General features: G+C 48.5%; 1 protein-coding gene across 1 annotated transcript; it reads left to right on the top strand.

Moving 5' to 3' along the window:
* Positions 1-15,663: 15,663 nt before the first annotated feature.
* On the top strand, positions 15,664-18,362 carry LRTM2 (leucine rich repeats and transmembrane domains 2). Its single transcript, XM_069003661.1, has 2 exons — positions 15,664-16,288; positions 17,777-18,362. Exons 1-2 carry the CDS (start codon positions 15,664-15,666, stop codon positions 18,229-18,231), a joined length of 1,080 nt encoding a protein of 359 aa, XP_068859762.1. The 3' UTR covers positions 18,232-18,362.
* The last annotated feature ends 9,128 nt before the right edge of the window (positions 18,363-27,490 follow it).

The following is a 27,490-nucleotide window of genomic DNA, read 5'->3' as shown; positions in this document are numbered from 1 at the left end:
TCGGTGCTGGGGTCACCCCGGACCGGGCAGCTCCTGCTGAGCCCTGCCTTTTGTCCCCTCCTCGGGGCTCTGAGAGGGGTCAGCATGAGAGGTGCCACTCGCCTGACCTATGATGGCTTTGCTGGCTATCATTTTGGACTCGGCTGTCTTAGTAAGAACAACCTAAAATGGAGAAGTACGGACCAAAATTGAACAGGTTCAGCACTCAGTACACAGCTTTAGGATCGGGGGGGGGGGGGGGGTGTATGTGTGTAAGTGTGTGGGTGTGTGTGCTCACAGACAGGACCACAGGACACGAAGTGAAGGATGCCAAATCACAAGCAGAGCCAAAAATAAGTCCCAAGTTGCTTTCAGCATCTCCGCAGGCTGAGCCTGTGATTTCTGAACTTTTGGGTGGAAGGCACAGCACTGAGGGGGGTGGGTGAAACACAGCACAGAGAAGCTTCACAGCCTTTTCCAGCCCTGACTGGGAGGAAGGGGTGAGAATGAGCCCCAAATGAGCCGAGGTGAAGCGCACTATGGATAGGGGTGTATCTGTAAGCGTTAGCCTCTGTGTGTGTGTGCATACATACGCATGCACAGACGTGCACACATACATCCCACACAGGGCATTCTGCCCCCTCCTCCTCCCTCTGCCTGACCAGTTTATTACCGTCCCTGCATCTCCTGCTAATTATGAAAGACTCGTTAAACTGGAGCTCTCCTGATCTGGGGAGAGAGGATATTTGAAGCTGTTGCTCCAACCAGGTCATGACCAAGCTGGGCCCCAGGCCCACCACGTGGACTGTCAGGTAACCTGAATGTGCCACATCCAGCACAGCCCTGATGGGAATGGCAGCGAGCAGGATACAGCACTGCTCTGCTGCTGGTGTCTGACCTGCCACTCGAGGATGGAGAGAGAAATTAAGATCTCATTTGGGGAAGGACTGGAGTAGTTCCTATTGCAGGGTTTAGAGAAAGAAACCCTTAAAAGACAGGGGAACCCTTAAAGGCACTCAGCGACTTGTCCCAAAGCAGGGGACCTTTCTAGCAGTGAGGAGAAGGGAGCCTTTCCAGAATTGCAAACAATTTTTCTTCCGAGCTTTCTCACTCAGGTCTGTTGGGGGAGCAGGGGGGTTGGATCTTCCTCTAACTGCTGTGGGCAAACAACATTTGCAAGGGAATTATTCCACATGAGCGAAAGGCTTGCGGGAGTTGTCTCCCTGTCAGACATCAGTGCTCCCTGTGTTAGTGCATCCTGTCCACTTGGAGGAATTATGGTAAATCCTGAGCAAAGGAGCTGTTTACAAAGAGAAAGGGGGGAAGCCTTCTTACGTAATTTTTATACCAGATCATAGCTTTACCCTTTCCTCCAGCCAACTGAATGTCACATGCTAGCAAGGTGCACTCTCAGCTCAGATACCTTTAAGAGTTACTCCAGCTTCCTGCCCTTCCTCTGGTTTTTTTTTAAGCCTGATGCAGAAATGATGTTCTAGGCTCTTCTGCACCACAGAAGCCTGATGAAGGCAGACCTGTGTCTCAGTAGGGCTGGGAGGGTCAGCAGCAGCACGGGGCCATAAGGATACCTCGACAGGAGCATTCAGGGAGCAACAGAGGCTGGAACAGGATGGGGAGAGGCTCAAGCCTGTGGGAGGGCATTTCTGGCTAGTTCTTCGGTGACTCTTCAGCACTTGCCTGCTGCTGACTCAAAAGACAGAGCAGGCAGTTTCCTTCACTTGCCATGTTTGGTTACAAGCAGCTGCTTACACTGCTTGACAACTATCCCAGTCCTGGGTGGCTCAAACCATAACTCAAACGACCATACTGGGATGCTGCTGCCAGCTGGCTAATGCTTCAGCGTGCTACACCACGACACACGCTCAGCTCTCAGTGGAAAGAAGCAGGAGTGGGAGTTCTGGGATGTTCCTCCTGCTGCAGGGAAATACCTTGTCACACAGACCTTATTCCTGCTGCGGCTTTACTAAAATGCTGGTTCACAAGAAAGCTTTCTGTGACTGAGGGTATGATAACAGCAAGAAAATGTACATTTATTTTTCGAAACCAGCTCAATTCCAGACTCGAGAGATGGAAGGAAAAGTTGCTTCACCTGTGAGGAGTCGGATTATGTGAAATATATTATTCATATTGCAAAAACAAGCAGTTGAAAGTTAGGAAATGTCGCTACTGGAGGCAGCCTGCCACTTGCATGAGGTTGCAGTCCTGACTGGTGGGATCACGTGCTGTATTTCCATGAGCTGCTTCATTCAGAGTACTGGCTACATGGTGTTCAAGGAGTGAAGCAGGGGGCTGTTATTTTTTTTTTTTTGGGTACTGCAAAATGCGTGCCTGTTTTATTTGTTTACTGCCTGCCAAGCAAGCCCTGCAGGCAATACATCACTATTCATTGTCTTGTGGTGGTCTGAAGATGTTAGCTGCTACAGTTGCCTTGTAGCTGATGATAGAGGATTTATGCTCCTGATGAGGCAAGAGACAGAGTGGTTGTTTTCCTGGCTTTTGAAGGGAAAAGAGACTTCCCCTTTTAGCCACACGGGGAAGGAGCAGCAGGTGCAGGGCCAGAGCCTGGGACCACTTGGCTCTCAGTGCTATTGAGTCCTCAAGGCTGTACCAGTTTGCTGGCTAAGCTGCCAGCATTTTGGAAAACAGCTGTGAGTGTTCAGCAGTTCTGCAAAATGGCCCCCAGGGTCTCGTGTTGGGCACCCGCAAAATTAGGAATGTACAGACTGTGGCCTCCTGCCAAAACTGTGGTTTAATATTTAATTCTGACCATACAAAAATAGCCTTATTTATTACAGCATCCTCATTGTTAGCTCGAGTATCGTGTGTCCTTTGCACTGAGTATGGGATGGGGTCCTGTGAAAAAAAGAAGCAGTACTTGGTCGGGTAAGCAAAGGCAGTGCTGTGCTGCATCCACACAAGTGGCTGAATGAAGGCTGGGCAAGTATAAGCTCACATTAAAGTCCTTGGCTTTGCAAGCCTATTTTATCATATGGCAAATTTTTTCTTCTTTTCGTGAAAATGACACTTCCTTGGTTATTTTTTTATGAATGGGAAAACAAGAGCCTGTCTGTTATTTATGCCCTGCAATGCCCCACGCCCATCACAGGAAGGACTAAGACTTAAATTTACAGCAAAGCCATGCAAGTCAGAACTTCTCGACTGACTGCAAGCAAAGGCTGTTACTTGGAAGACATGCTCTGCTACCATGCTCCTCCTCCCTTCAGGAAGGCTGGGAAGATTTCTTCCCCATGAACCATGCTCTCACACAAGGGATAGAAAAGGAAGACCTCACCCTGAGTCTGGAGATGAGCTGTTAGAGGCAACTTGCCCTGGCACTCATCTCTTGGGCTCCCTTTCCTCTCCTGCTGAGACTCTCTAGAGCCAGTGCTGCCCAGAGCAGGGTGTGGTGCTGCTGTGACTGTGCTGTGAGAGACCTGTGCAGGGGCAGAGGGGTGAAGGTGTGCCCTGCTCTCCCACATCACTCCCATCTAGTGATTTCGATGGGATGTGAACTTTGCCACAAAGGTGTCTCTTCTGTGCCTGCAAACCCTGTAGAGAACTGAAGTCACATCAAATTTGTGGACCTTCCTCAGCTTCGGCAAGCTCTGCAGCATGAGGCTGTGGGCTGTGTGCTAACCCACATGCATCCCAAGATCCTGGCTGGAGCTCTGGGTTGTGAGAGCTGTCACCACATCTTGTTGAGCTATGAGCAATGTTCCCAGCTTGTAAAAAGCGTAACTGTGTCCCAGAGACCCACAGGCACCCCTGGAGCTGAAGGCAGCAGCCCAGATGCAGTTTGAGTGGACTTTGCAGGGTCGTTCTGGGAAGGTGATGGGGGCCAGTGGGGCAGCAGAACAGCTCCAGGCTCTTACAGACAGCACCAACACCCTTGTGCCATAGTGGGAACCAAGTGAGACAGATCCCTGCAACTCACTAAGGCAGAAAAAGGTCTCCTTCAGAGTCCAGTACAAATGCATGGTGTGGGAATGATGAGAACCAGCCTTTCCTTGGGAGGCTTGCCAGGAGCTGTGTGCATGCTGGGATGCCAATCCCCTTATGATAAGAGCTGAGAGGATTTTTACTGCCAGCATCTTGTGCTCTGCCCCACCACTGTGCAGGCATGGATAGTCCCTGCCCCTCTGGACATGCCCAGGGCACAGCCTCGTGAGACCTTAGTGAAGTTCTTCCCTTGTTCCAGTGTTTCTCTCTCCTCCTGCTCCAGCTGCCAGAGTGACAAGCCACTACCCTGGCAGCCAGTGGTCTCATTTTGGGAGACTGGCACCCAGGGAAGCACAGCCAACGTGGGGAGTGAGCAAAAGGAGGAGGGATTCGAGGGATTCTCTTGCTCAGCAGCCTGGGCGGCAGCAGTTCATCACCATGCTCTCTTCTTCACCGTAAGAAGGAAAGAGCAACAAGAGTCGAGCACAAGGAAGGCCAGTGAGCTCAAGGGCCCAGTGTATTTCAAAACGCAGGCTTTGAAAAAAGCAAAGCCAGTTTTGGGCTGATGCAGACATGAATGATGGGAAACAAGCAGCTGTGGGGCATTTTGTGTGCAAGGGATCACTCAGGCTTGCAAAAGCTTGCCTCATTTTTGGAATGAGAAACCACAAGGAGAAAGGCTTATGGCTGAAGTGCCTTGACCCCCATAAGATGTGAAAGGGGCCTCTTGGTATTGATCTGGAAGCCCCTTGATTTGGCAGTCTGGTCATGCTGCTCAGCACACATCTGGCCTAGTGCTCCAGGGACAGAGCTTATATTGATTACAAACTTACATTTTCCTATCTTGCAGCTAAATTGATGCACCTCCATCTACTATTCTGTGCATGTAAATGTATCTCTTATCTCAAGACAGGCTGGCACCTTCCCTCTTAAAGATCTGCTGCATCCTTTGACTCTAAATAAGAGACCCAGGGAAGGTATTGGGCCATGTCCAAATTCCTGAGCCCTCAGAGAATCCTTCACAAATGTGGGCCCATACATACCTTCCTTCTTGAACACCACCTGAACAAAAACAAGAAAGAGAATCTTTTGGGATTCAGAGCACCGTCCAACGAAGAAGTGCAGGAAATACCTGTGTGCACAGCAGTGATGGGAATGAGGACCAGAGAACCAGGATTCTCCCACCAAGCTGTCTTCTCTCCCTGCAACCTTTTCCTGGTTGTACCACCCACCCACCCACACCCCCGGGGTAGGCTTGCCAGGAAGGGGAGAGCAGCATTTTAAATGCCAGTGAGCTGGAGGATGCTCGTGCGGTGTAGAGGAGGAACTGGGAGCAGAAGGTGCCTCCCTCAGACCTGCCAGGTCAGGAGCAGCTGCAGTCCTTCTGCCAAGGGACTGAGGGAAAGGATTAAGGGCCTGAGCTACCACTGACCATGGGATTAACCCCTGCAGGAAATTAAAGTTGTAGAGAAGGCTCTTCACTCCACAGCTGAGAGAAAGAGAAAAACTGGGATCTGGAATAGAACTGGCAGGGCTGGTGACAAGCCACCACCCACAGCCAACTGTTCCCGGCTGGATCAGAAAATGTTATCTCAACCTCCATGTAGAACCCCCCTCCACATCTCACTTGGTTACCAATTTTTGCCAACAGTGTGAGAACAACAAAAACATCACCCTGTGGCAAGAGAAAGAGGAGGAAACTGGGTAGTCGGCTCACGTGTCCCTCCTCTGAGCCCCTCTCCCACTCCCTCACCCGCTTCCCTTCTCAGCTGCCTCCGTTTTGCAGGGAGGAAACATGCACGTGGTCTGTCGCGTTCAGTAAGAGTTGGAGAAGATGCTGGCACACACATGGCTGGATTTCTTCCTGTCAGCTGCCCCCTCAGCTCTCCTCCTGCTGCTGCTCTGGGCCTCCTCCATATGCCGCACTCTCACTGTGCTGGGACTTTCCTGTCACTCCTGGTTGGATATCCCGGTCTCTCCACCTGCTTCCACAGCTTCCCAAGGAATTCCACATCTCCACAGCAATCTGGGTCTTTCCCAGCAGTGCTACCCTCCCTCCCTCCCCTTCCGATGCTCTGTATTTCTCAGAGGATTTGTTGAGGCTTTATGCCCTTGGTGTTTCCAGCTCCTCCAAAATTTCCCAGTCTCATTATTGTGCATTGGTCAGGGAGGCTTGGGAAGCAAATAGTGTCTTCTGCTTAAGGTATGGAATGAGGAATCAAGAAAACTGGCCTCTCTCCTGTTTTTGCCACAAGCCTTCAGGAAAACCTGGCTAAAAATCCTTTATTCTGTGAAACCTTGAAAAGGCCTACAAATACTCTTTGCAGGACAGGAGAGCATTTACAAGCCCAAGCGCAAACGCTGCACTTGATAGCTTTGAAAATCCTGAGTGAGTGAGGAACTGATGTGGACTAATGATGAACTATCAAAAGCAAGGCAGCTGAAATTTCAGCCAGCCAAAATCAGCAGCCAGTTTTACCTCCATCATAGTTTACTCCTCCATAAAATGGAGATAAAGTTGATCTTTCTTGGAGGGTCCTGGGGAGGTAACATTTTTTACCATCAACATATTTGCACTTCAGAGGTGCCCACATTGCCAATCCAAAAATCAGAAGCTTTTTGACCTTTTCACATCACAGAGAAAAGGGTGAGGGTTTTATTCACACCAGGCCAGGAATGTGGCAGAGTCCCTTACAAGACCAAGTGGGTTTTACACTTTTCCTACTCACTTTACAGCTTTCTGTATGAGGTGTTTTGCTTAGCTGTGATTGATCACTGCAAGTCAGAGGGCACTACTTCTTCTGCAGCTGTGTTTCTCGTATGAATTTAAAATGTGCTTTCCATTGATTGTGACAGCACAACACTAATGAATCTCGAACACGTGTTAATAAATCAGCAAGTGCTGCAAATGAAGCCCCCAGCTCTAGCTTGGAAGCTCACTGGGGCAGTGACACGCACTGGATCTTTCCACTTACCTTCCCGGTACTGCTGAGCTTCTCTGCCACCTCTGAGTGCTTTTGCATTCCAAAGAGACGACAAATGAGGGGCTGCCACTGAAACAATGTGACCTCTTTCGATCGATAGTTTGCACAACTAACAGGTCTGTTGGGGGACCAACAATGGGTGAGGTCTCCATGCCATCTAGAGCCATTCGTGCTGTAGTAGTCAGGCCACACAGATTATGAGTCTCTGCTGTCAATTGTCCCCCCAAGGGCAGATGAAGGAGCATGCATAGAACAACATGCTTTAGTCACTAAATGCTGGGGTACCACTGTCCCTCTCCATTATGGGGTGATAGCAATAAAACATGAATCCTAAAAGCAACAAGGAAAGGGGAAGGAAAAAGAAGATAATCGTCTTAAAGTGTCCTCCATGCCCTCCCTCATGCTGCTGCTTTTCTGATAAAGGCTAAAGCAATTCAGCACCGGAAAGGGGAAAGGGACTTTGCCATCAAGGAGAGTGTGGGGGAGGGATGAGAAGTCTGTGCACACTTTCTGATAATTTATTGCTGGCATCTGTTGCATTCTCTGCTACCTACCCTTCTGTAATATAGGTCACCCACATGCCCTGCCAATGCTCATAAGCCAGGCTGTTAACGGAGTCTGATCCCTCAGCCATGATCCAAGGGTTAGTGCAAGGGACTTGGAGAGATAATCACAGACAGAGGTTGCTGGGCTCTGTTTGTGACAGTGTCTCATCCTAGTGACACAGTCACCCGTGTCTCCAGCCTCAGTGGTGGTGTCTGGAGAACGGGATAGATTTATCCACCTACCTAGAGCAGAGGCACTACCAGCTCTTACCTCAGCCTTACTTCTGGGGGCCATTAAACACAAAATAACACCACCTACAGCTACGGTAAGAGCCATTCATAGAGCACATGGCAAGCTTTGGATAGAAGGTGACACGGAATTGGAAAGAGTTACCAAGCCAGTGTGTGGATGCAGTAAAATGAAACCCTCCCTGCCCTCCTAGCATGATCCTTGGGACCTTCCCCACAAAAGCTACGGCTTTGGAGTGATACTGCAAACATTACTGGTGTCTGGGCACAGAGAAGCAAGCACGAGGCAGGAATAGTGCCTGCTGTAGATTTTAGGCCCTGGCAAGGGCTGCAGAGTCATTACAATCCCCTTTTTTTCCCTCCCCCTGCCCCCAGCAGTAAGGTTTGCTGTTCAATCTAATTAGGGGAATCCTCATTAGAGAGTCCTCTAGAGTCTGACAGCAGGCCAAATGTCCAAGTGGCACTTCAGCTCGGTGTATTTTTGGCCACTGGAGCCCATGGGCCAGAAACGGATGATTTCATTTTGTTGCCTTGAGCTGAAACTAAAAAAGTTGTCTTTTACTGTCCTATTTGAAACAGTAATAAGAAAAGGCCATCACCAGCCCCACAGGCTACCCTGTTTTCTCCAGAATCTGGAAAGACATTCAACTCCAAGCACATGGAAGAAAGCTCTGGACACTGTGCCCCATGGATCATAGGACATTCAGTTGACATGTTGCTCTAGGGAGAAGGAACCATCTAGAAAGCCCATGAGAAAGACTAATGCCTGGTTTGTGGAGCCCTTGGGTGACTTCAGAGCATTCAGAGCTCCAGCAATGCTGACCAGCCTTGAGCCCCCAAACCCAAGCAATGCCAGGCAAGTTCAGAAGAGATGGCATGGTGCCTCTCTTGTTGAGCTGGGGGCACACAGGGAGCACTCCTAGGTCTGGCAGAGTGCTTGCTGCTGGAAAAATCCCTGGCTGTCAGGCTGAAAGCAGCCAGACAGATCTGGTGCTGCTCTGCAGAGGCTTGAGGTGTGGGCAGGTGCTACTTGCCCCAAGATGACACATTCCCAGTGCGGCACTGGCAGTGAGCGCAGTTGGCCTGGTGCTCTGCAGAGCAGAAGGCATCTCTTGGGCCACAAGAAAACTGCTAATTAAGTCAGAATTCAAGACAAGCCAGAGCAAACCTTTAAAAAAGAAACTCTTAAAAATCCTCTCTGCCTCCTTGCTCTCTCCTGACTGTGGAATATTAATCACTAAGGGTATAATGTTCTTATGGGCAGTAGATGCATAGGAGAAACTGGTTTTTTCCTGGATCCTTGGAATTTAAATTTCTCCATGAACATACTTCTTCAAGGTATAAATGCAGAAGCCCATTGACCCTCACCCTTCAGCAGCCAAGAACCTCTACATATTCCAAACCTACTGCTCTGCCACCTGGGCATATGTTATGCTTGGAGAAGCAGGCAGCTTTTGTGGAAGACATGGAGGTTAATAAATATGGGTTACAGAAGAGTCCCCGGCACATGTGCAAGCCCAACTCTGTGCACACACTTGTAAATGTAAGCTAGATTGGTGACTCTGTGCATTTGTACATGAAGGTGGCTGCTTTTAAGTCTTGGAAACACGTGTATGAGTGCACACAGGGTGGCTGCTATCTATGGAGTATGGCATATATGTGACATGCTCTAAAATAATCTCGGGTTTATCAAGGCCCCTCCATCTTTGTGCATGTTGCAGCGCAGGAGACAGCATTAAAGCCTGAACAGGTGTTAATCACTATGCACTGTAATAAATTCTAAACATAGGGAAAAGGCTTATTTATACATGGCTGCTCCTCCCACCCTGCACTCTCTGCTTGAGCCTTGGTGCTGCTTGAGGGAAAGAGGCGCCCGTGAGGTACCAGAAATGAGTGCAAGAGCTGGACCTGCCAGAGCAGAAGGAGCTGGGGGTAGAAACCCTGACCCTGTCCCCATCCTTGTGTCTGGGTGTTCCAGCCTTGCCCTCAGCCCCCCACTGTCGCCTGGGGATGGCGTGGATGAATTGCACAGAGCACGGTGGGAGAGACACCAGTGCATGGCCTGAGCGGGGGCCCGGGCTGAGGGGACACTGCAGAGGGAATCCGTGTCACAAAGCACCCAAGGAAGCTGGTTTTGGTTTTGGTTTGGGGTTTTTTTTTTTTTGTTGTTTTTTGGTTTTTTTTTTTAATTGCTTAGCCCCCCTAATTGGAACCAAGCCAGCTGATACAGATGGGGTGTTACAAAACAGAGCCAAAAGGCAAGAGCACAAGGAACAGAGCTATCTATAACCCTGACAAAGTTAGACGGAGTGAAGGTGGGGAAAGAGGGAAAGGCAGAGCATGGCAGGCGGCTGCCCCTGATGCTGAGAGCAAGGACGTGATCATTTGGCAACAGGATTTGGAGCTGATCGACTGGCGCTATCCAGCAGGCAGATAAGGCTCTGTGGCTGTCAGCTTAACTCTGCCGTTTATTCCAGTGCTGTAGGGAGTTAAATAGAGCACACGGAAAGCCTGCTGCTGGGGAGTGAAAGTCAAGGAGGGAGAGGGAAGGAAGAGGCTGTAATTGGGCAGTGTCCGGGGAGTCGGGTGGAAGTGGCTGCAGGCAGAACCCCTCCAGGTAAGTGCTTGTGGCTTTTCATCCTCCTTTTCGATATGGACAGGTGGGGACAGGAGACTTCAGGGGTGGCATTTAGGATGGAGACGTTTCTATGGGGGAGGCTGAAAGTCTCCTCAGTCAGGTCGAGCGCAAGCACCAAATGGGGACAGCTATTTGTTGCAGCTTCTCCTTCAGGGGGACTGCAGGGAAAGGGCTCCAGCTCAGTTTGGGGAGTGGGGGGCTGCAGCGGATGAAGGCTGAATTGGTTTCTGTACCATGAGAGGTATTTGGTGCATTGGCATTTAGGTAAATGATCTAAACAGCCTTGCAAATGTGCTAGTCTAGGTACTGAACCTGCTCATAATTTTCATCAAGATGCTAATTTTAATATCTCCTGGTGGTTTACATTCCCATATAAAATAAATCCGTCCTGGGAGCCTGGGGGAGGGTAGGCACCTGGCACGTGTGTGGGGAGAGAGTCCTGGTGGCAGTGCAGCACCCAGCTAAAACAGCCGCTATGGATGTTGTCAGAGCCCCTCAGAGGGGATGGAGAATGGCTTATTTCTGTACTCTGGTTGAAATGTGTCCATCTGACTGCTGCTGCGACTGTGGGTGGCACGTCAGAGAGTACGCAGGGGGACAGAAGGGTTCGTGGTGTTTTCATTTTTCCTGCCTCCTTGTATCCAAAAGGGAAGCGGGAGGGAAGTTGAAACCTGTTGTCAGTCACTTATTGTCAGGGGAGAGTTTATGGTCTTTGGGTTTCTAATTAAACTGAGGATTTTTCCTTCTACTAATTAAGATGCAATTCCTCTCTTTTCAACACTCCCACTCAGTCTCCCCCGCCTCAGGTCCTTCCTTCTCCTTCTCCTCCGAGGCTCGCTCGCTCTTCAGCTCCTGCAGTTGCTGCAGTGGGAAATCCCCAAGCTGAAGCTGTGCTGCTCTAGCCACCACATCCATTTTACCTTAAACCAGACAGGAAGTGCTGGTAGGGAATACGGCATGGGGGGGTGTGGTGGAGTGGGGGGAGGAGGAGGGGGGAGAGAAGCAGCTTGGCAGCCGCTGGTGCCCAGCTCTCAGTGAGCCTGAGCCGTGCGTCAGGCAGAGGATGCACAGGTGGCACCAGCCTGCGTGGAGGCGACAGGAATGAGCCAGAGTCTGCTGCCCTGGCAGGGTCACCTTAGCAATTCATCAGGTTAACCTTGAGCATGAGGCTAATGTAGCTACCATGGCAGGCTATTCAAGCACAAACTTCTCTCTGGCACTTAGGTGAATCAGGTTTTATTTCTGCACCGTGAGGTTCAAAATGAATTAATGTTGCGCCTTCGGCGTGCTGCGCCTCCTGGAATATCCCCCGTTTCTCCTCCAAAACAGAACTGATGCCTCAAAGGCAAAACACTAACTGGGGAGGGGAAAGGACAGCACTGATCTCAGCCCCGTGTGCTGCACCCAGGGAAGTGAATCTCATCCACTCTGCTCTGCTTTCCTACTCCAGGACCTGGCAGGCAGGCTACAAGGTCATTCCTTCTCCCTTTGGGGCCGTGTGCCAGGCTGGCTGTTGGATGTGAAGGCACACTGGAGAAGACAACGATGCTGCCTACAAGTGCTGGCCACCGGTGGAGGAGCAGGTTCCTCATGAGCTGGCAGGAGGCTTGTCGTAAGTAATGCCTGCTCAGGTACCAAGTACAGTATTCCTGTTTGTCAAGGGAGTGGGAAGAAAATAGGTCACATCAGGGTTAAGAACAGGGGACAGGGACAGCTAAGAATGGAGATGTTTGAACTAATTCCTGATTCCTTTAGAGGCCAGGCTAGCTGGGAGGGAGAGTGATATTCTAAAGCTGAAGATGGGCTTAAAGTGGGACAGCGAGTGATGATTGCTTCTGAATTCCAGTGGGCCTGGCAGGTGAGAAACAGCATGACAGACACCATTGCACAAACAACCACCCCGAACAGTTCTCAAACCAGTATCCTGTAAGCTGCAGACTCCTCTCTGTGGTTGGGGTTTATACACAGGCTGCTGAGCAAAGCTCCCAGCTCTTCACAGCAAAAGTCATAACAGATTTTAGAAGGACATGCAGGATGTGAAGGCAGAATTCTCCTACTGGGCACTGCCACATGTAGTGAAAATCAAAGAGTAAATAAAGAAGCTCTCTTTCAAATTAAATTGTAAATGTTCAGCCTGTGCATATTCCCAGTGGACTGGGGCAGCTGCTACAGTACCCCTGAGCGCAGAGCAGGCACTGCTGGGGTGATGTGGGGCTTCTGGGAATGTATCTGCATCTCAGAGAAGCATCTGGGGAAGCATCTGGGAAGCATCAGAGTAAAGGGGATACTTGGAGCGTGTCCCTCACTACTGCATGCCCAGGCACCAAGTAGGTCTGTGGTTTCCCTTGTTCCAGTCCTCCTGATCCCATTTGGAGCTGCAGCTGTAAGAAGCTGGGGGAATTATTTCCTTCCCCAGAAAGCAGGCATCTTTGTAATCCATCCTCACAGACTAGACTGTATAAATAATTTGTAATGAAAGCTACTGAGTCTTGACTTAATCTGATATACCTGGATCAGCTTTCTGCCACCTACTAGAGTCACCAAACACCCCACAAAGTAACTTCATCTTCCCCAAACACAAAACCACTTATTACTCATCCTTCTGTAGGGCTGGAAGTTGGCTTCAAGTTCTGTCTATTGCTTCCCTGGCTCTCTTTCCTGTAGAGCTGCATCCTAACCAACGCAATGAATTCCCTGGCCTTAGCTCACATCCTCGTGGATGCACTTCTTGCAGGGAAATGAAAACAAAATCAGACTTTCTCTTCTCTGTGTGATTTTAGTAAAATATTTCCAAAAGCATACAGCAATATATGGGTAACAACAAGACATTTTTGGCATATCCTACATGGCTGCAGAAGCTTGGCATAAATCCATTTCCTGAACATAACCACAGCCAGCTGCCTGAGACTTTGTTCCTGCCAGCCACTGCCAGCATACACACTGGTGGAACCCCACAGCCACCCAGTCGGCGCCGGAGGCGGCCAGGCATTCTGAGAGATAAGCCCTGAACAGAATGCCACCTGTATAGCATTACACACGGGCTGCTCTTGCCTTTCTTGGTGTACAAAGCAGCTAAGTGTTATCTCATCATCACAGCTGCCAATCTATTATTAATACTGGGCTTTTGTTAAGCATCCAGGAAAAGACGGGGTCACTTGAGTGACTCATGGCTCTTTCCCTTCCCCACTCCAGCTCCCATTCTTTTAATTCTCTCCCTACAACAAGAGCGTGACGTAGTCGGAACAGAATTAAATGTCAGCCAGCCAGTCAGTACCTGTACTGCAGTAGTCCATAGGCCATGATCTACTTTCATGGCACTTTCTGCTGTGGGCCCCAGCCTTTGCATGACAAGAAAGCACAGAGGTGCTCAGGGTAAAGCTCTGTCTTGCATTTCACCACAAGGATCCATAATTCTCCTTAAAAGAGCACATTTATTGGCATGGCCTGGGCTGATGTACACCTGAGATCTCAACTGTAGGACAGTAAAAAATTATTGAAGAATTGCAAAAGACGGATGAAATAACAGAGGACTGACATATTATCTCTGAACATTCATCTCTTGGTCTTTGATAAAGTCATATAGCTTAGGATTCAAACTGGATAGTTCTCTTTAGACCACCAGTCCATGAATCTGCCAATTTGCACAAGGATTGCTGGGAACACAAAACCTGCCCTATGCAGGATGACAGGGTTGGAGTATGAAGGCACAACACTGACAGAAGTAAAGTCACTATAAAAAAATGTGCTGTGGGTCAGATTAAACTCTAGAGAGTGGCACAAGGGAAGAGAAGAAGAGCACAGCTGACTGCAAAGCAGCTCCAGGCAGACCTTCTCCAGAGCATGGGTCTCCTTTGGCTCCCTCTCTTGTGGCAGTCCTTTCTCAATGCCTTTAGGATTGAGAAGCCAAACACCTGCTTGTTGGTTCCTTGAAGAAAAGCAGGACAGAAGAACCTGATTTCCAGTTCAGGAAGGAATGGTGAGACAATAAATGCATCCACTTTAGCTACCGTTCACCTCTAAAAAGACTCTACCAACCCAAGTGACTGCCTTCTCTGAAGAAAAGTGAGAAAGGGAGAGGACAGGCATGATGTACAGACAAACCTGCTTCAGTTTTAGTCAAATGCTCAAACTTGTCACCTTAAAAACCGCGAGGGAGCTGAATTTGCTTCCCACACTGAAGAATAGTGGAATTCATTGTGCAATCTCAATTCCACAAAAGGCATTAAGATGAAGGATGCAAATGTTTTACATAGTCTGCTTAAACATAACTCCCACTCCTCTAATGACAGGAGGCACAAAGCTTGCTTTCTTGTTGATAATACTTCTTTGTCACAAAAATGAGAGTTTGAAAAGCCACTGGCTCCCAGGGAAGGTTGGTAACCAGTGCCACTGGCAGGATCTGGCCCCATGTCTGGAATCCAGAGCAGCTCTAAAGAAATGCTGATTTGTGGATTGTCCGACCTTAACTTTGAGATAGTGCAGGAGAAAGGGGGAGGGGGGGTGTGTTAACCCTTTCCCTGAAACTCCTTTTGCCAATTACCAACTTACACTTCTTTTCCTCGTTCCATTGTTGTGGGCAATTTTGGTCAGAGGAGGTATTTTGGGGCTACTGCTATGGGATTCAGGAACTGTTTTGAGAGCAATGGCAAGAACCAGATGGCCAGTGATTTAGGGACTCCTTGTTACTTTTTAGCAGTTTTCTTGGTCATCCCTTTGTAATGTAATGTAATTCATTAAGAAGTGGACACAAGGCCCATACGACACACTGTGAATATGCTAAGCAAACGATACTGTGATTTAGAGTCTTAGATCTGAGTCTTATCTATCACAAATATTAAGATTCAAACTGCAGGAGCATATCTGAAATGTAGGTTGCTTTATTTTCATTTTTCTTAAAAGCTTTTTAATAACATATCTATTCCTGAAAAATTGGAACTTCTTAAATATACCTGGTCCCTCGTCTCTCTACCCTGACTGTTTAGAAAGAGTTGTCCTTTATCAGAGGTGACACCTCCCACCTCCCTCTGCTCCATTCTCCTCTGACAGGTACCAGTGCTCCAGTGTCTCTCGGCAGAGCCCTCTGGGATGCACTGTTCTGACTCCATTGTGAAACTGGAAGGATATTTACTTGCTTGTTCATTAAAAAAAAAGGCTAAGAGGAAAGTCATGCTGTCAGGATGCAGGCCAGCAGTAAAGGGATGCAGCTGTGAGGAAAGTCATTACACTGCAGGGCACTGCAGTGAAGAGCCCTGCTGTGAGGGTTGTGCTGTAGTCGGTGGTGGGTGAGGATGGGAAAGCACTCGTCTAATCCATGCCCTCTTTCTTCCCTGCTTTTCACCTACCAGTGCTTGGCTGCTGGCTCTCACTATGTGCTGCTGAGTCCTTCTTTGCTTGTCCTTCCTCCTGCAAGTGTAACAGTGGCAACCTGGAAGTGGACTGTAGTGGCTTGGGCCTCTCTTCCATTCCCTCAGACATCCCCACAAACACCAGGACCTTCCTCTTTCTCAACAACAAACTCAGCATCCTGCCAGGAGCAGTGTTTTCCAACCTCTCTGCTCTACAGAGGCTGGATCTATCCAACAACTTCTTGGACCAGCTCCCTCAGAACATCTTCAGTGACCTGGGGAACCTCACAGAGCTCCAGCTGAGGAACAACAGCATCCGGGCCTTGGACAAGGACCTGCTACAACACACGGCCCTGCTGCGCCAGCTGGACCTCTCCATCAACGGCCTGGCCCAGATTCCTTCGGGCATCTTTGACGACCTGCCTGCTCTCCGCTCCCTCTCTCTCAGGTCCAATCGCCTGCAGAGCCTAGACAGGGTGACCTTCGAGCCTCTAACCAGCCTGCAGCAGCTCCAGGTTGGGGATAACCCCTGGGAATGCGACTGCAACCTCCGAGACTTCAAGCACTGGATGGAGTGGTTCTCCTACCGAGGTAGGTGCTGGCGCTGCGGGAGGCAGGTGGAGGAGTGCTGCTGTGCCATGGAAAGGCAAACAAAGGCAGGCAGGGGAGAAACAGGAGCAGATACAACTGGCAGGTCAGGCTGACCTGAGTGACAGGTCTCAGCCAAAGAGCATGAGGACCCTGCTACAATTTAGTGCCACTGCACCTTCATATAGCAACACTGCCCGTCTATGAAGTCCTCAGCAGCCCTAGATCTCCTATTTCCTTGTTTTGTTTCTAATCTGAACTATTACCTGGTTTTTTTAATCTTGAGAGAAGGAAGAACTTTCCTCAAGTAACATTAAAATTTTAGGATTATGAATTCACCTTACTCTTTCTGCCTAAAGAGAAGAAATGCTTTTCACACTTGGAAATAACCATCCCATTCTCTTTCTTAAGATGAGAGAATTATAAGTCAGATTTGGCTGTAAAGCATCAGGTTTGCTGCCAACAAAAGAACCCTAAGAAACAGTGACACTTAGGAAAAACACTGCAACTAATATTGGAGAACCCAACCTACAGCTCAAATTAGCAAGCCAGGCCCCAAGTCAGGCTGGCTATAAAATCATCATTTCAAACTAAGCAGTCTTTGACAAGTTTGTATTTCCAGATTTTCCTTGAAACACAGAAGACTAGAAAGGTACATGTCACTTATCAGGAATGCTGATGGGATGACATGCTTTCAGGAGCTGCAACTCAAAGAAAGATGGCACATTTTACAGGAATGACGATTGAGGGCTTGACCTTCTGTTTCTGGAACCAATGAGTAGGAAAGGGTCTCAAATCACGCGGATAGCAACAGTCAGCTGTCACATCCCTGCTGATCACAGCCATGCTGCAAGGAGATTATCTCTGCCTATGGCTACACTGCAGTCTGAAATATGCATTTGTGTGAGTAGAATCAAACAAGCATATGAGTGCCACTTTCCACTTTTTAAAATTTTTTTTTCTTGACTGCCATATCACAAAGTCAGTGCAAAGCACACAGACATAATTTTGCTCTTTTTCTCCCCTTCCAAAGAAATTGCCCAAACTCATTCAAGCATTTGTTTCAACATCTGTCATTATTTTCACAGAGATGGATTAGCTGTCAGAAGATGAGATGTGTATCTGTTGTTTTTTTGAGAAGATACAGCCTGGTCCTATCTTTTTGCTTTAATTTCTTCTTTTTTAAAGTGGTTCTACTGACACTTACATAACTCACTAAACAGTATGAGGCTGACTTAAATGGTTTCAGAGGGCTTTCATGCCTTGGCCTGAAAGATGCCTATGCAGATATCATGTGCCAGGAGCTCTAGTGTCAAACCCAACCTAGGCAGAGGCACACTGGCCAGCTGACATGGTTGAAGCTTCTGCAGGGAAAATACTTTAGCAGGTGTGAATGGAGGCCCATGAACTCACCCTGCCTGAGGATCTCACCCTGCTGCCTCTGTAAGGGGATGAAGCTGTGGTTCACTCCTGTTATCTCTATTGGAACAGGTGGGAAAATCGACCAGCTGGCCTGCACCTTGCCCAAGGAGCTGAAAGGAAAGGACATGCGGATGGTGCCCATGGAGATGTTTAACTACTGCTCCCAGCTGGATGACGAGAACAGCTCTACAGTGCTGGACAATACTGGCCCACCTTGCACTAAAGGAAGCCCAACTCCTTCCAAATCTAAATCGGGCCCAGAAACAGAAGTGGAGCCCAGTGTGGGATGCCCTCAGAAACAGCGGTACAGGCCTGTGAGCGTGCGCCGGGCTATTGGCACTGTGATCATTGCAGGGGTGGTTTGTGGCATCGTTTGCATCATGATGGTGGTGGCAGCTGCCTATGGTTGCATCTATGCCTCCCTCATGGCCAAGTACCACCGGGAGCTGAAGAAGAGGCAGCCACTCATGGGTGACACAGAGGGTGAACATGAAGAACAAAAACAAATCTCTTCCGTGGCGTGAAACTGTTCTAGGAAGGAAGGGACAGCGATGAAAAAAGGTACCTGAGAGCAGTCAAGCATGGGGTCCTCCCAAAATACATCTTCCCAGACAGACTGTGCTATTGCTCCACTCACCCAAGTAGTACAACATGCTTCTGGGGGGTCAGGGCACCTGGCTCAATTTCTTTTCCTCTGCCCCAGGCCCATTTTGTGCCCTTTCACCCTTGGGCCCTCCCAGACAAATAAAGTAGAGTCAGACCTCGAGTGCTTGCTGTGCCTCATGCCCTTGCACAGAGCTTCCCTCACATGCCTGCTGCAAAGGCAGCTGGCACCTTCTGGGAACCTGTGTCATCCTCTCAGCTTTGGTCCTGAGTCGTCCTGTACCCTGTCAAGAGTTCTCTGCAAACAGAGAGCAGCTGTGTGAAACCTTATGTGGGGAGCAGGGCACCAGAAGTGTCCGTGCCTCGCTGTCAGGTCACTGCTGTTGTGTGACACTAAGTTGCTGCCTACCCTACAAACCAGTGCTGCCAAGATTACATCAGAAGGGAGGCAAGGTCCCTAGGGTAGGGCAACAGTCAGTGGGAGATTTCCCTTCTCACTTTTAGAGGAGGAAAGATACCTGTATCACTCCAACACACTGCCAGGGAGCACAGTGTCCCTCTCTTTGCTCCTGGCCAAGTCCAAACCTTTGAGCTGACACGCACGTCACCTGCTGTAGGTGCACAGGCCCAGAGTCATCCTCCTGTACACACACACACTGACTCATTCTGATCCCAGCACGCACACACGGCCAGTCCCGGTTCCAGGCATCCAGGCACCCCACCTGCCCATGCAGAGCTATCACACATGCCCATGCTGACCTGCCCTCTGCATGCAGCCATGGATACACTCAGCCACTTTACCTTACCCTGATCATAGTAGTGCGTATCGCCTTCTGCTCCAGACAAAAACCATACACACCACTGAGGAGTAACAAAAACATCTCAGCCATAGTGCAGAGCCAGTGGAAACTGGCAGGAGAGGGTGGGGAGAGGCAAATTTATTGAGATTACAGCACCAGTCTGTGGAAATAAGTACACAGCATGAAAAAAAAAGAAAGTGTGTTCTTATCTATTTTATGTCTTCTCTGATAAATGGAGAGGGTAAGGATATGAAGCCTCCATTTAGAAATGTTTGACTGGCAGATCAGAAGTGGGTCATCAGGAAAGACTAGAGGAGGAGGTGGCTTACCAGTCGTGTAAGCCGTGCTGAGTAGTGTGAGCCTAGGGGAAGGTGTCAGGGGAAGAAGTTGCACAACCCAGGAGCTGCCATGGCTGGCACAGGGGCCAGCACGGTGTGTGGAACAAGGTGATGCAGCCGGGGTGACCAAAAAAGAGTGGCAGAATTCTGGAGGGTGTTGAGGTGAAGGCTGGAACCTGGAACACAGCGTGGCACTTGTGGGAGAGCCCAGGAAGGGTCTGGCACGGAAGGCAGCAGAGCCCACAGGCACTCCCTTGACCATCACTGGGGTGTTCAGTGCCACCCACAGCTGCACCCAAGTGTGCCCACACACAGCCATGCACACTGCCACTGTCACGTTGGGTGACCTCCCCCAACCAGATTTTAAAGCCCTCAGACTGCAGTGCCTCCTATTAGTCTTAGCTCATTCTGACCTGACAGGGAAAAAAAAAGTGAGAGGGGGAAAAAAAATGAAAGGAACTCAACATAAGGACTCATTTTGTATCACTGGAAGTGGGATAAAATGCTGTCTCCAGGGGAGAGCGCACATTGCCATGGTAACCTGCTCTAACCCGTCACAGTGGGTATTCCTGGGCGCAGAAGATGACACCGGAGGTCGTGCATCCACAGTGCCTGTGGATGGTGTGATCCCTGCCATCAGGAAACAAGCTGGCAGCCAGCCCAGCTTTGCAGGGTGTTTCACTAGCAACCTGTGTTCAGAGCCCTGCATGCTCTGCGGGTGGACCCTGCCAGGGCACATCACCTCTTCCACCTGCTCCATCTGAATCCCAGTGCCGTCTGACATCTCACAGCCCGCCTGCTCGCTGGGACTGGACCCCTGTGGAAGCAATGCACGCTGGCTCCTCACTCCTTCTGGTCCCAGGCAGGTGTTTGTACCGACTCATGGGCACACAACATCATTAATCAAAGCCTGGAATGGCAAAATCCCTCCTGGTCTACCAAGGGTCACCAGAGCCAAGGAGACAGGATGCTCTGGACTGTTTTAGCATGACTTCCCTTCAACACAGGGATGCACGGGACAGGGGAGGATGTTCTTCAGGGAAGCAGAAGACCAGGCTGCCACGGAGGAAGAACTGGGAGAAGCAGTCAGTCCACCCACCAGTGTGCGCACACACTTCCCCCCCCGCTTCCAGCACACTGTTTGTGGGGAAGAGGAAGAGAAGGAGGGGGGCTGGTGAGACATGAGGAGGAAGGACTCTTCCTCCATGCACTGTACAGCCACTCCAACCATCCCATCTGCTCCAAGTGTAGCCCGCTCTGAAGGGCAGAACTGGTGCACTGCAGACTCTGTATGCGTGTTACTGCTGCTCCACATTCCCAGCAAGCCAGGACTAGACTCTGCCTGCTGGATCCAAACCTCTCCCCAACCTCCCTCTCAGGGGAACTTCTCCCTTTACCATACTGGACTCCGCAATCATACTTGAAATGGGACTTGAGTCAGAGCGGTATATTTATAGATCTATATTTTACTTGCATCAAATAATGGTGACATATTGCACAAAACAAATGGGATCTATATATGTGTGTGTGTGTATGTGTGTGTGTGTGTGTGAGATAAGAGAGAGACTGTTTTTAAGGGAATAGACTAGAGGAGAAATGAATGGGAAGAAGGTAAGGGACAATGCAGGGGTTGAGGGTATGAAATCCTCCTTTCCCTGCACCTTCCCTGTGACTTCCTCCTGCCCTGACCAATTTTTCTTTGTTGCTAATAATATTTTCTATATCCTGTGTTGTGGGGCTGGTGATGACCTTGCCCATCCTTTCCTTTTTTTGTTTTAATTTATACGGCAGAAAGTCTGGATTTATCTCAACCCTAGACAAGGGACTGCTATGTTTAGAAACCCACCCAGGAAAGCAGAAGACAGGAAAGGGGAGAACTGAATGTTGCTGGGAAACACGAAGGCAGGCTATGAGGAGTCCACTGGAAAGCAAATACTCTGTTCAGCAGGATGAGGACCTGTCCTTTCACATGCAGAGCAGAGTAACAGGGTTCACTGGGAAGGGCCCTCTTCATGGCACTGTTTGCAAACCAGCTCTTTCTCCGTTCCCCAGCGCCCCTGGAAATCAGGCTGCCCTGGTGTGACTGCGCTGCCCACGGGCCCTGTAGGGAACTGGGCATCCCGAGCGGGCAGAAAGGAGCCTCTCCTACGGGATGCTGGCTACAGAATGAGACCCAGTGCTCCTTGTGTGCCCAGCCGACAGGTTCCTCTAGTGTGTGGGGACAGCAGCTCCTGTTGTCCCTGCAGGCACAGCTGGGCATGGGGGAAATCCCCCTGGATGCACCCTTTGCTGAGGCAGGTGCTCCAATGCCACATGCAGGTGCCTGCCCTCAGGAAAGGGTCTTCTGGGGCCGGCAGGTCCAACGCATGCCAGGGCGATGGAGGGCTGGCAGGGCCACCAGGAACACCCCTCCTGCTCCCCCCGCTCCCCTTCCCCACACATCCACCTGTGGGACAGGCAGGCACATTCCTTGCAGGAAACAGATAGCACTTGTAATTCCTTTTTCTTTTTTGTTACTGTTTGAGGGAGAGCGACAAGATTTTCTAAAATGATTGAATGGAGGTTTCTTTGGCATGAGACAGACAATTTTTAAAGGTATATTATATTTCTGGCTTGTTGTTACAGAATAATAATAAAGAATGTATTTTCCTATGCTCCTTCTTGTTTAAATGAGATCTCTGATGGTAACATTCACTCTTTCCCTACCCACTGCAAAAGCAAACACCACAGGGATACAGCCAGCCAAAGGAGAAAGCCCCTCAATTCCCACAGATGGATCCTTGTCTGTACACAGTCTGAAGCTGGAGTGACCGTGTACACACACACACACACACACACACACACAGTATCAGTGTAAGTCAGGGTGAGACTCCAGGACTCAACACACAGTCAGTCAAGGTGAGATCCTAGATCTAGAAACACACACACAGAATGCTCCAGGGACACAGCCAGACAAGGGTGATTGTGTAACAAGGATAAGATACTGTGGCAATCAGCTCATTACATAAAAGTAGAAAGGGCCAAATTAATCCCTAGTGTAAGAACGCAGGAGCCAATGGAGTTATATTCAGGTCAAATTTGATTCCAAAAGCTTTTTTTTTTTTTTTTTTTTTTAAATTAGAACATAATGTAACAAATAGGGAGCTATGGGTTCCTACATCTCCAGATTCCTGACCCTCTTGAGCAAGGTTATTTTGAAATGGATGGAAAATGCTGTCTAATCCTATTGCACCCCCAAGTACACAAGCTGTCACCCCTAGAGCTAAAAGAGTCTCTCCACCAGCTGTTCCCTGGCTAGGTCTATCACACACAGCTAAGAAGTTTAAATTCCCCACTTTGCCACTTTCAGTGCTAAGCATACACAACTCATCACATTCCCTTGCTGTAAGAATAAGCTCATCCTGACGCATGTGGAAACGCTGAAGATGTTAAACCCCACCACAAGCAAACCCTTGTGCCACCCTACTCACACTGTTATACTCGGCCACCCTGCTATGCTCAGTCTGATCTTCAGAGAGAAACCGGGAGCAGAACCCAGCTACTCTTAATCCGCTCACAGCTGAGACATCTGTTCTGCTAAAAAGGTATGTGCTGCAGGAGAATCACCATTATTGCTTAATAGCATGGTGTCTATGACACATAGTTTAATCTAATTTTGCCAGGTAGGTAGAGGAGTGCACACAGATACTACTCAGCAGTTCATATAATACCAGAAACACAGAGCAGAAAAGAAGCAAAGCCAACACACTCATCTGATGACTCTAGGCTTTTCCAGTTCATGAACCATCTGGGAGCAGGCTGCCATTTTCTGCAATTTGATTTATTATTTATTATTTTTATTACTATTTGATATTGACAAACATGTTTGTCCTGCTGACATACCTACTCATGCACACATATAACACCCTATATAACCATGTAATTCTGTATATATAACATGTAAAATACACAAAATAGGATTCCTCCTCAGTATCTCATCCATCAGAAGCCCACCGTGCTGGCTTGAAGAGTGTTTGCTAGCACTGATTGGAAGCACAGGTCAGAGGGTCAGCTTCTATCCTCTGGCCAGATAAATGCAAGTCCTAGCACGGGATTTCTGAGGACCAAAAATACTTCCCTCCAAGAATAATGGGAAATACAACAAGCATTCACCAATGAATACAGTTACACAATGACATGTGAGTAAATAAAGATTTCCTGCCTCATTTTGGGGTGCTCTCCACGTCTGTCATAGCCCTGGAAACCTGGGGACAAGGCAGCATCCTCCCAGCTTTGCTCCCTTCAGGGAATGGGGGAAAAGCACCCAACAAGGGCCAGATCTGTCTTTCCCACAGTTATGCTGTGCTGCAGCCAGGCAGAGGCCATGTGCAGGGCACCTGGATCCAAGGAGAAAGCAAAGCGTGATGCTAATAATAACTCTGCCTCGTGTGGAGCTTCTGGGCCAGGACAACAACGTGCCGCTCTCTGCTTGGGGCTCCAGGCAGAGATTTGCCCCTTCACATTTGCTTTTTCTGAGTCCTAACTTGGGAATAAACTTGTTTGTTAGCACAGCCACAGGAAATCAACTGCAGGAGTGAGGAATGCAGGTATTTCATTTGAGGGAGTACGCACAGACGATACCGCGCGATATTCAACCAGCCCCGCGTAAAGCTCAAGGGAAATATGCAGAGTAACAACAGTGCTTTGCATTTCTATAGTGCTTGCCTTTGGCAGCTCTCTGGGAGCTTGCAAACATTAATGAATTCACAGAGGCAGAGATTCAGAGAATATAAAGGCCAGAAGGGACTTTAGATCATCCAGTCTGACCTTCTGTGTATTGCACGCTACTTGGAAATTGTGTGGAAAAGAACCACAAACATTATTTGAGAGTGGCAGAAAATGCCTTCCTGTGAAAGGCTTAAAGAGCTCAATCTGTTTAGCTTATGAAACAGAAATTAGAGAAGCTATGCTGTAGAAATACCAACAGTACTTACATGCAGCGAAGTCGAATCTTCCAGAAGGGCATCTACCTTTGATTAGAAAAACACTCAAGAAAGGGAAAAATATTGTTTCCCTTGGTATCTTACGACAATACCTATTCATGCTCATTGTTAGCATTCACGCTTACTAACTCATTTCAATCTGTTTGGTTTTTCTGTCACAGTTTCTGTTATTCTCTCCCCTAGATTAAAAAAATGAACCTTCAGTAACCAGCAGCTCTCTCTGTGGAGGCACTTTATACTCTAAATCAAATAATCCCTGTCTTCCTTTAGGTACAATAGGCAGATTGAGTTCATTAAGCCTTTCACTGAAAGCATTCCCTCACCTCTGGAACAACACTGTAGCCTATTGTCACACTGCTTCCAGTTTTTTCTCCTCCTTTTAGAAGTATTTTCCACATTCACCACTGTCTGTGCTCTATATTGTAGACACTCCATGACTTTTGCCACTTTTCTCTACTCCTTCCCACCAAAGAATGTCTCACAGCACACTCACTAGGCTGTGTGAATATTGCTCCTGCTTTAAAGATGGAGGCAAATGGAAATGCTAGGACAAAACCCTAACAAATAATTTTGAGGAAGGCAGATTATGGGTAAGTGGTTCTGATCCTACTCATAACCACCTTTACAGTAGTACAAAATCAGTGCATTTTAAACATGAACTCCAGATTTATGCAATTCTTGGCAAGAGAAAATCTAGCCCTTTATTTAAAAGGATGATCCCCTTCCAGCATTTTCCACTTTTTCATCCACTCATGGCCTCATATGGTTATTTTTCACATATTTTTCACTGGACATAAATGTCTTGGATTCCCCAGTTATTCCTTCTCTCTCCCCTTATTTTCATCTTCTTGTGACTGATCATCCCCTTTTCAGTGAGTGCCTCTGACCAGCTGCTTCTCAGATTCTCCCTTCTCTGGTCTGCTCAACTGCTCAGCTGCCACAAAACACACCAGCCCCCACATCCCCATCTGCTTTTCAAGGGCTTGTTACCATGAGCAGGGGTTTTTCTACTCACTATTCTTTACTTTGCAAAACCCAATGCACTCAAGAGAAACCACCACAACATCAAAGGCTGAGAGAGGGGTTTAGGTCAGCCCTAGCTTCTTCCTGCCTCCCAGGTGCTGTGCTGGGACTCTCACCTGCATTAACAAACACCTTTTTATTCAGCCATGACTAAAATCCTGGAGTGTGTGAACTACAGGGTAAGAATGCCCAGCCTTGTACCCAAGGGGAACGCTGCAGTGAGTGGGAAGTTCCCTGAGTGTTCACCTTGATTGCTGCTGGTTTTTGTACTGTGACATGGTGGCACCAGGGACTTCAGCTGTTCCCTGGTGAAGGGATGACAGGCTAACAGAGTCTCAACTCTTTCTATTCAAGGCACCACCACTTTCTTACACACTGTTCAAGCTCCAGCTTAAAGCCGTTGTCTTTAGACCTCAGATTCTGGGTAAAGCTGCATTACTCTAACAGATAGAATCCCACTTCTAGTTTTGCACCCTAAGTATTTTGCTGGCCTGTCTATACTACACTCTCTCCATACAACTGTGTGCCTCAGCTTAACCGTGTCCCCCAAGACGCATTTATTGCAGCAATCCTATCTGCTCTGGCCTCGGCTGCATGTGGTTAAAGAAGCTGGGTGCTCCCACGTTCCTCTCACAGAGTCAGACATCCTTTTCCTCTCATCATCTGTCTGTCCTGTCTGCTCCTGTCTCAGCCTGTATTCCTTTGACCAAAACTGTAACACAGACTAGAGGAGAGGTCTCACAGGGCTTTGGGTAGGAGCATCACTGTATTTTCCCACTGGGAACACCTCCCTAAGTACTAGCACGGCATTTGCTTTGTCCATAACTGCATCACACTGTGACTCACCATCATCCCACCACCACCTAATACAGAAGATCCCAGCATTTTTTTCCTGAGCTTTCTCAGGGTATGTCTACCATTAAGTCTATCCATCTGCCTTTCAGCAAGGTTCTCAGGACAGATCTTGGCAGATGACAATGGTTCCCTGAATTTTATGTGGGCATTAGGGAGCAAAACAGCTTATGCTGATGATCCACACTGAAGATCCTCACTGAGACTTGGCAAAATTGGCTCAACAGTTCCCAGAAGACAAAGACTGCCTCTAGTCCTGCTTGCTGTGCTCTCTGCCAGATCTCTCAGAGTTCCCAGCTTACAGAAGATTTCTATTATTAGTTGTCAAGCATATGACCTTGTCTGTCGTACTACTGAAATTCATTCTGTTTCTGGTACTCCTGCCAAGGTCAAATAAGGCTTTCTCTACAACATCCTGGTCCTTCCCTGTACTAGCAATGCCTTCTAGTGTTGAATTATTAGGATATTCCCTCACTCTCCACAGCCATCGGAGTCAGGGTCTCAGGTTAATATTAGCTAATCCCATGGGCGACCACGGGGAGTGTAACAAGGAACCTTTTGCTAGACTTTAACAGGTGATCTTGCTGCTGCTCTCTTCCCAGACTGCCTTCTCCCTCCCTCCCTTTTACAACTCCTCTGCCTCCCTTGATCTACTCCAGTCTAACTGTTTCTTATGTGGCATGTATCAATGCTTTACTGAAATACAGAGATGAGACCTTTGAAATTTCTTTTGCCTTCCAGGAAAACAATCATCTGAAAGAAAGCTGTTGGCTTGGCCTGGTGTTATCCAGCCCTAATAAACTCACATAGCCTTTCTTTTCCCCTAATTGCTTGGTAGTAATTATACTTTCCTTGAAGATCTCCTCTAAAGTTCTACAAATATTGGAGAGGTCACACTTAAAAGTCTGAGACTGACAAACTTATTTCTCGTCCTTCTTTAATCCTAACTGCTGAATTTTCACTTTTCCAGACTGCACAGAGTCACCACTGTGTGCAGAGCTGAAAAAAGCCCTTTGCTGTAAGTGTGTGTTTCCATGTGCCAGCTCTCCCAGGGCCAGAGAGCACCCAGGCCCAGCACTGGGAGTGCACTAATCAGCTTGAGCTGCTTATTCACAGCAGTCAGCTTGTTTCTTTCCCCAAGGGTGATATTTCTGTCCTTATCAATAACTTGGGCACAGAGTCTTC

This window comes from Aphelocoma coerulescens, chromosome 1A, assembly GCF_041296385.1.
Source record: "Aphelocoma coerulescens isolate FSJ_1873_10779 chromosome 1A, UR_Acoe_1.0, whole genome shotgun sequence".
NCBI classification, from domain to species: Eukaryota; Metazoa; Chordata; class Aves; order Passeriformes; family Corvidae; genus Aphelocoma; species Aphelocoma coerulescens.
Note: the sequence above shows the minus strand (reverse complement) of the source record. Positions and strands in the feature narration are given on the sequence as shown.

What these genes read in the sequence shown, in the direction of transcription:
- LRTM2 (XM_069003661.1), top strand. Translation starts at nt 15,664, where the DNA reads ATGCCCTCTTTCTTCCCTGCTTTTCACCTACCAGTGCTTGGCTGCTGG. An exon ending in GGAGTGGTTCTCCTACCGAG is followed by an intron (nt 16,289 to 17,776) that starts GTAGGTGCTGGC and finishes CTATTGGAACAG; the next exon opens with GTGGGAAAATCGACCAGCTG.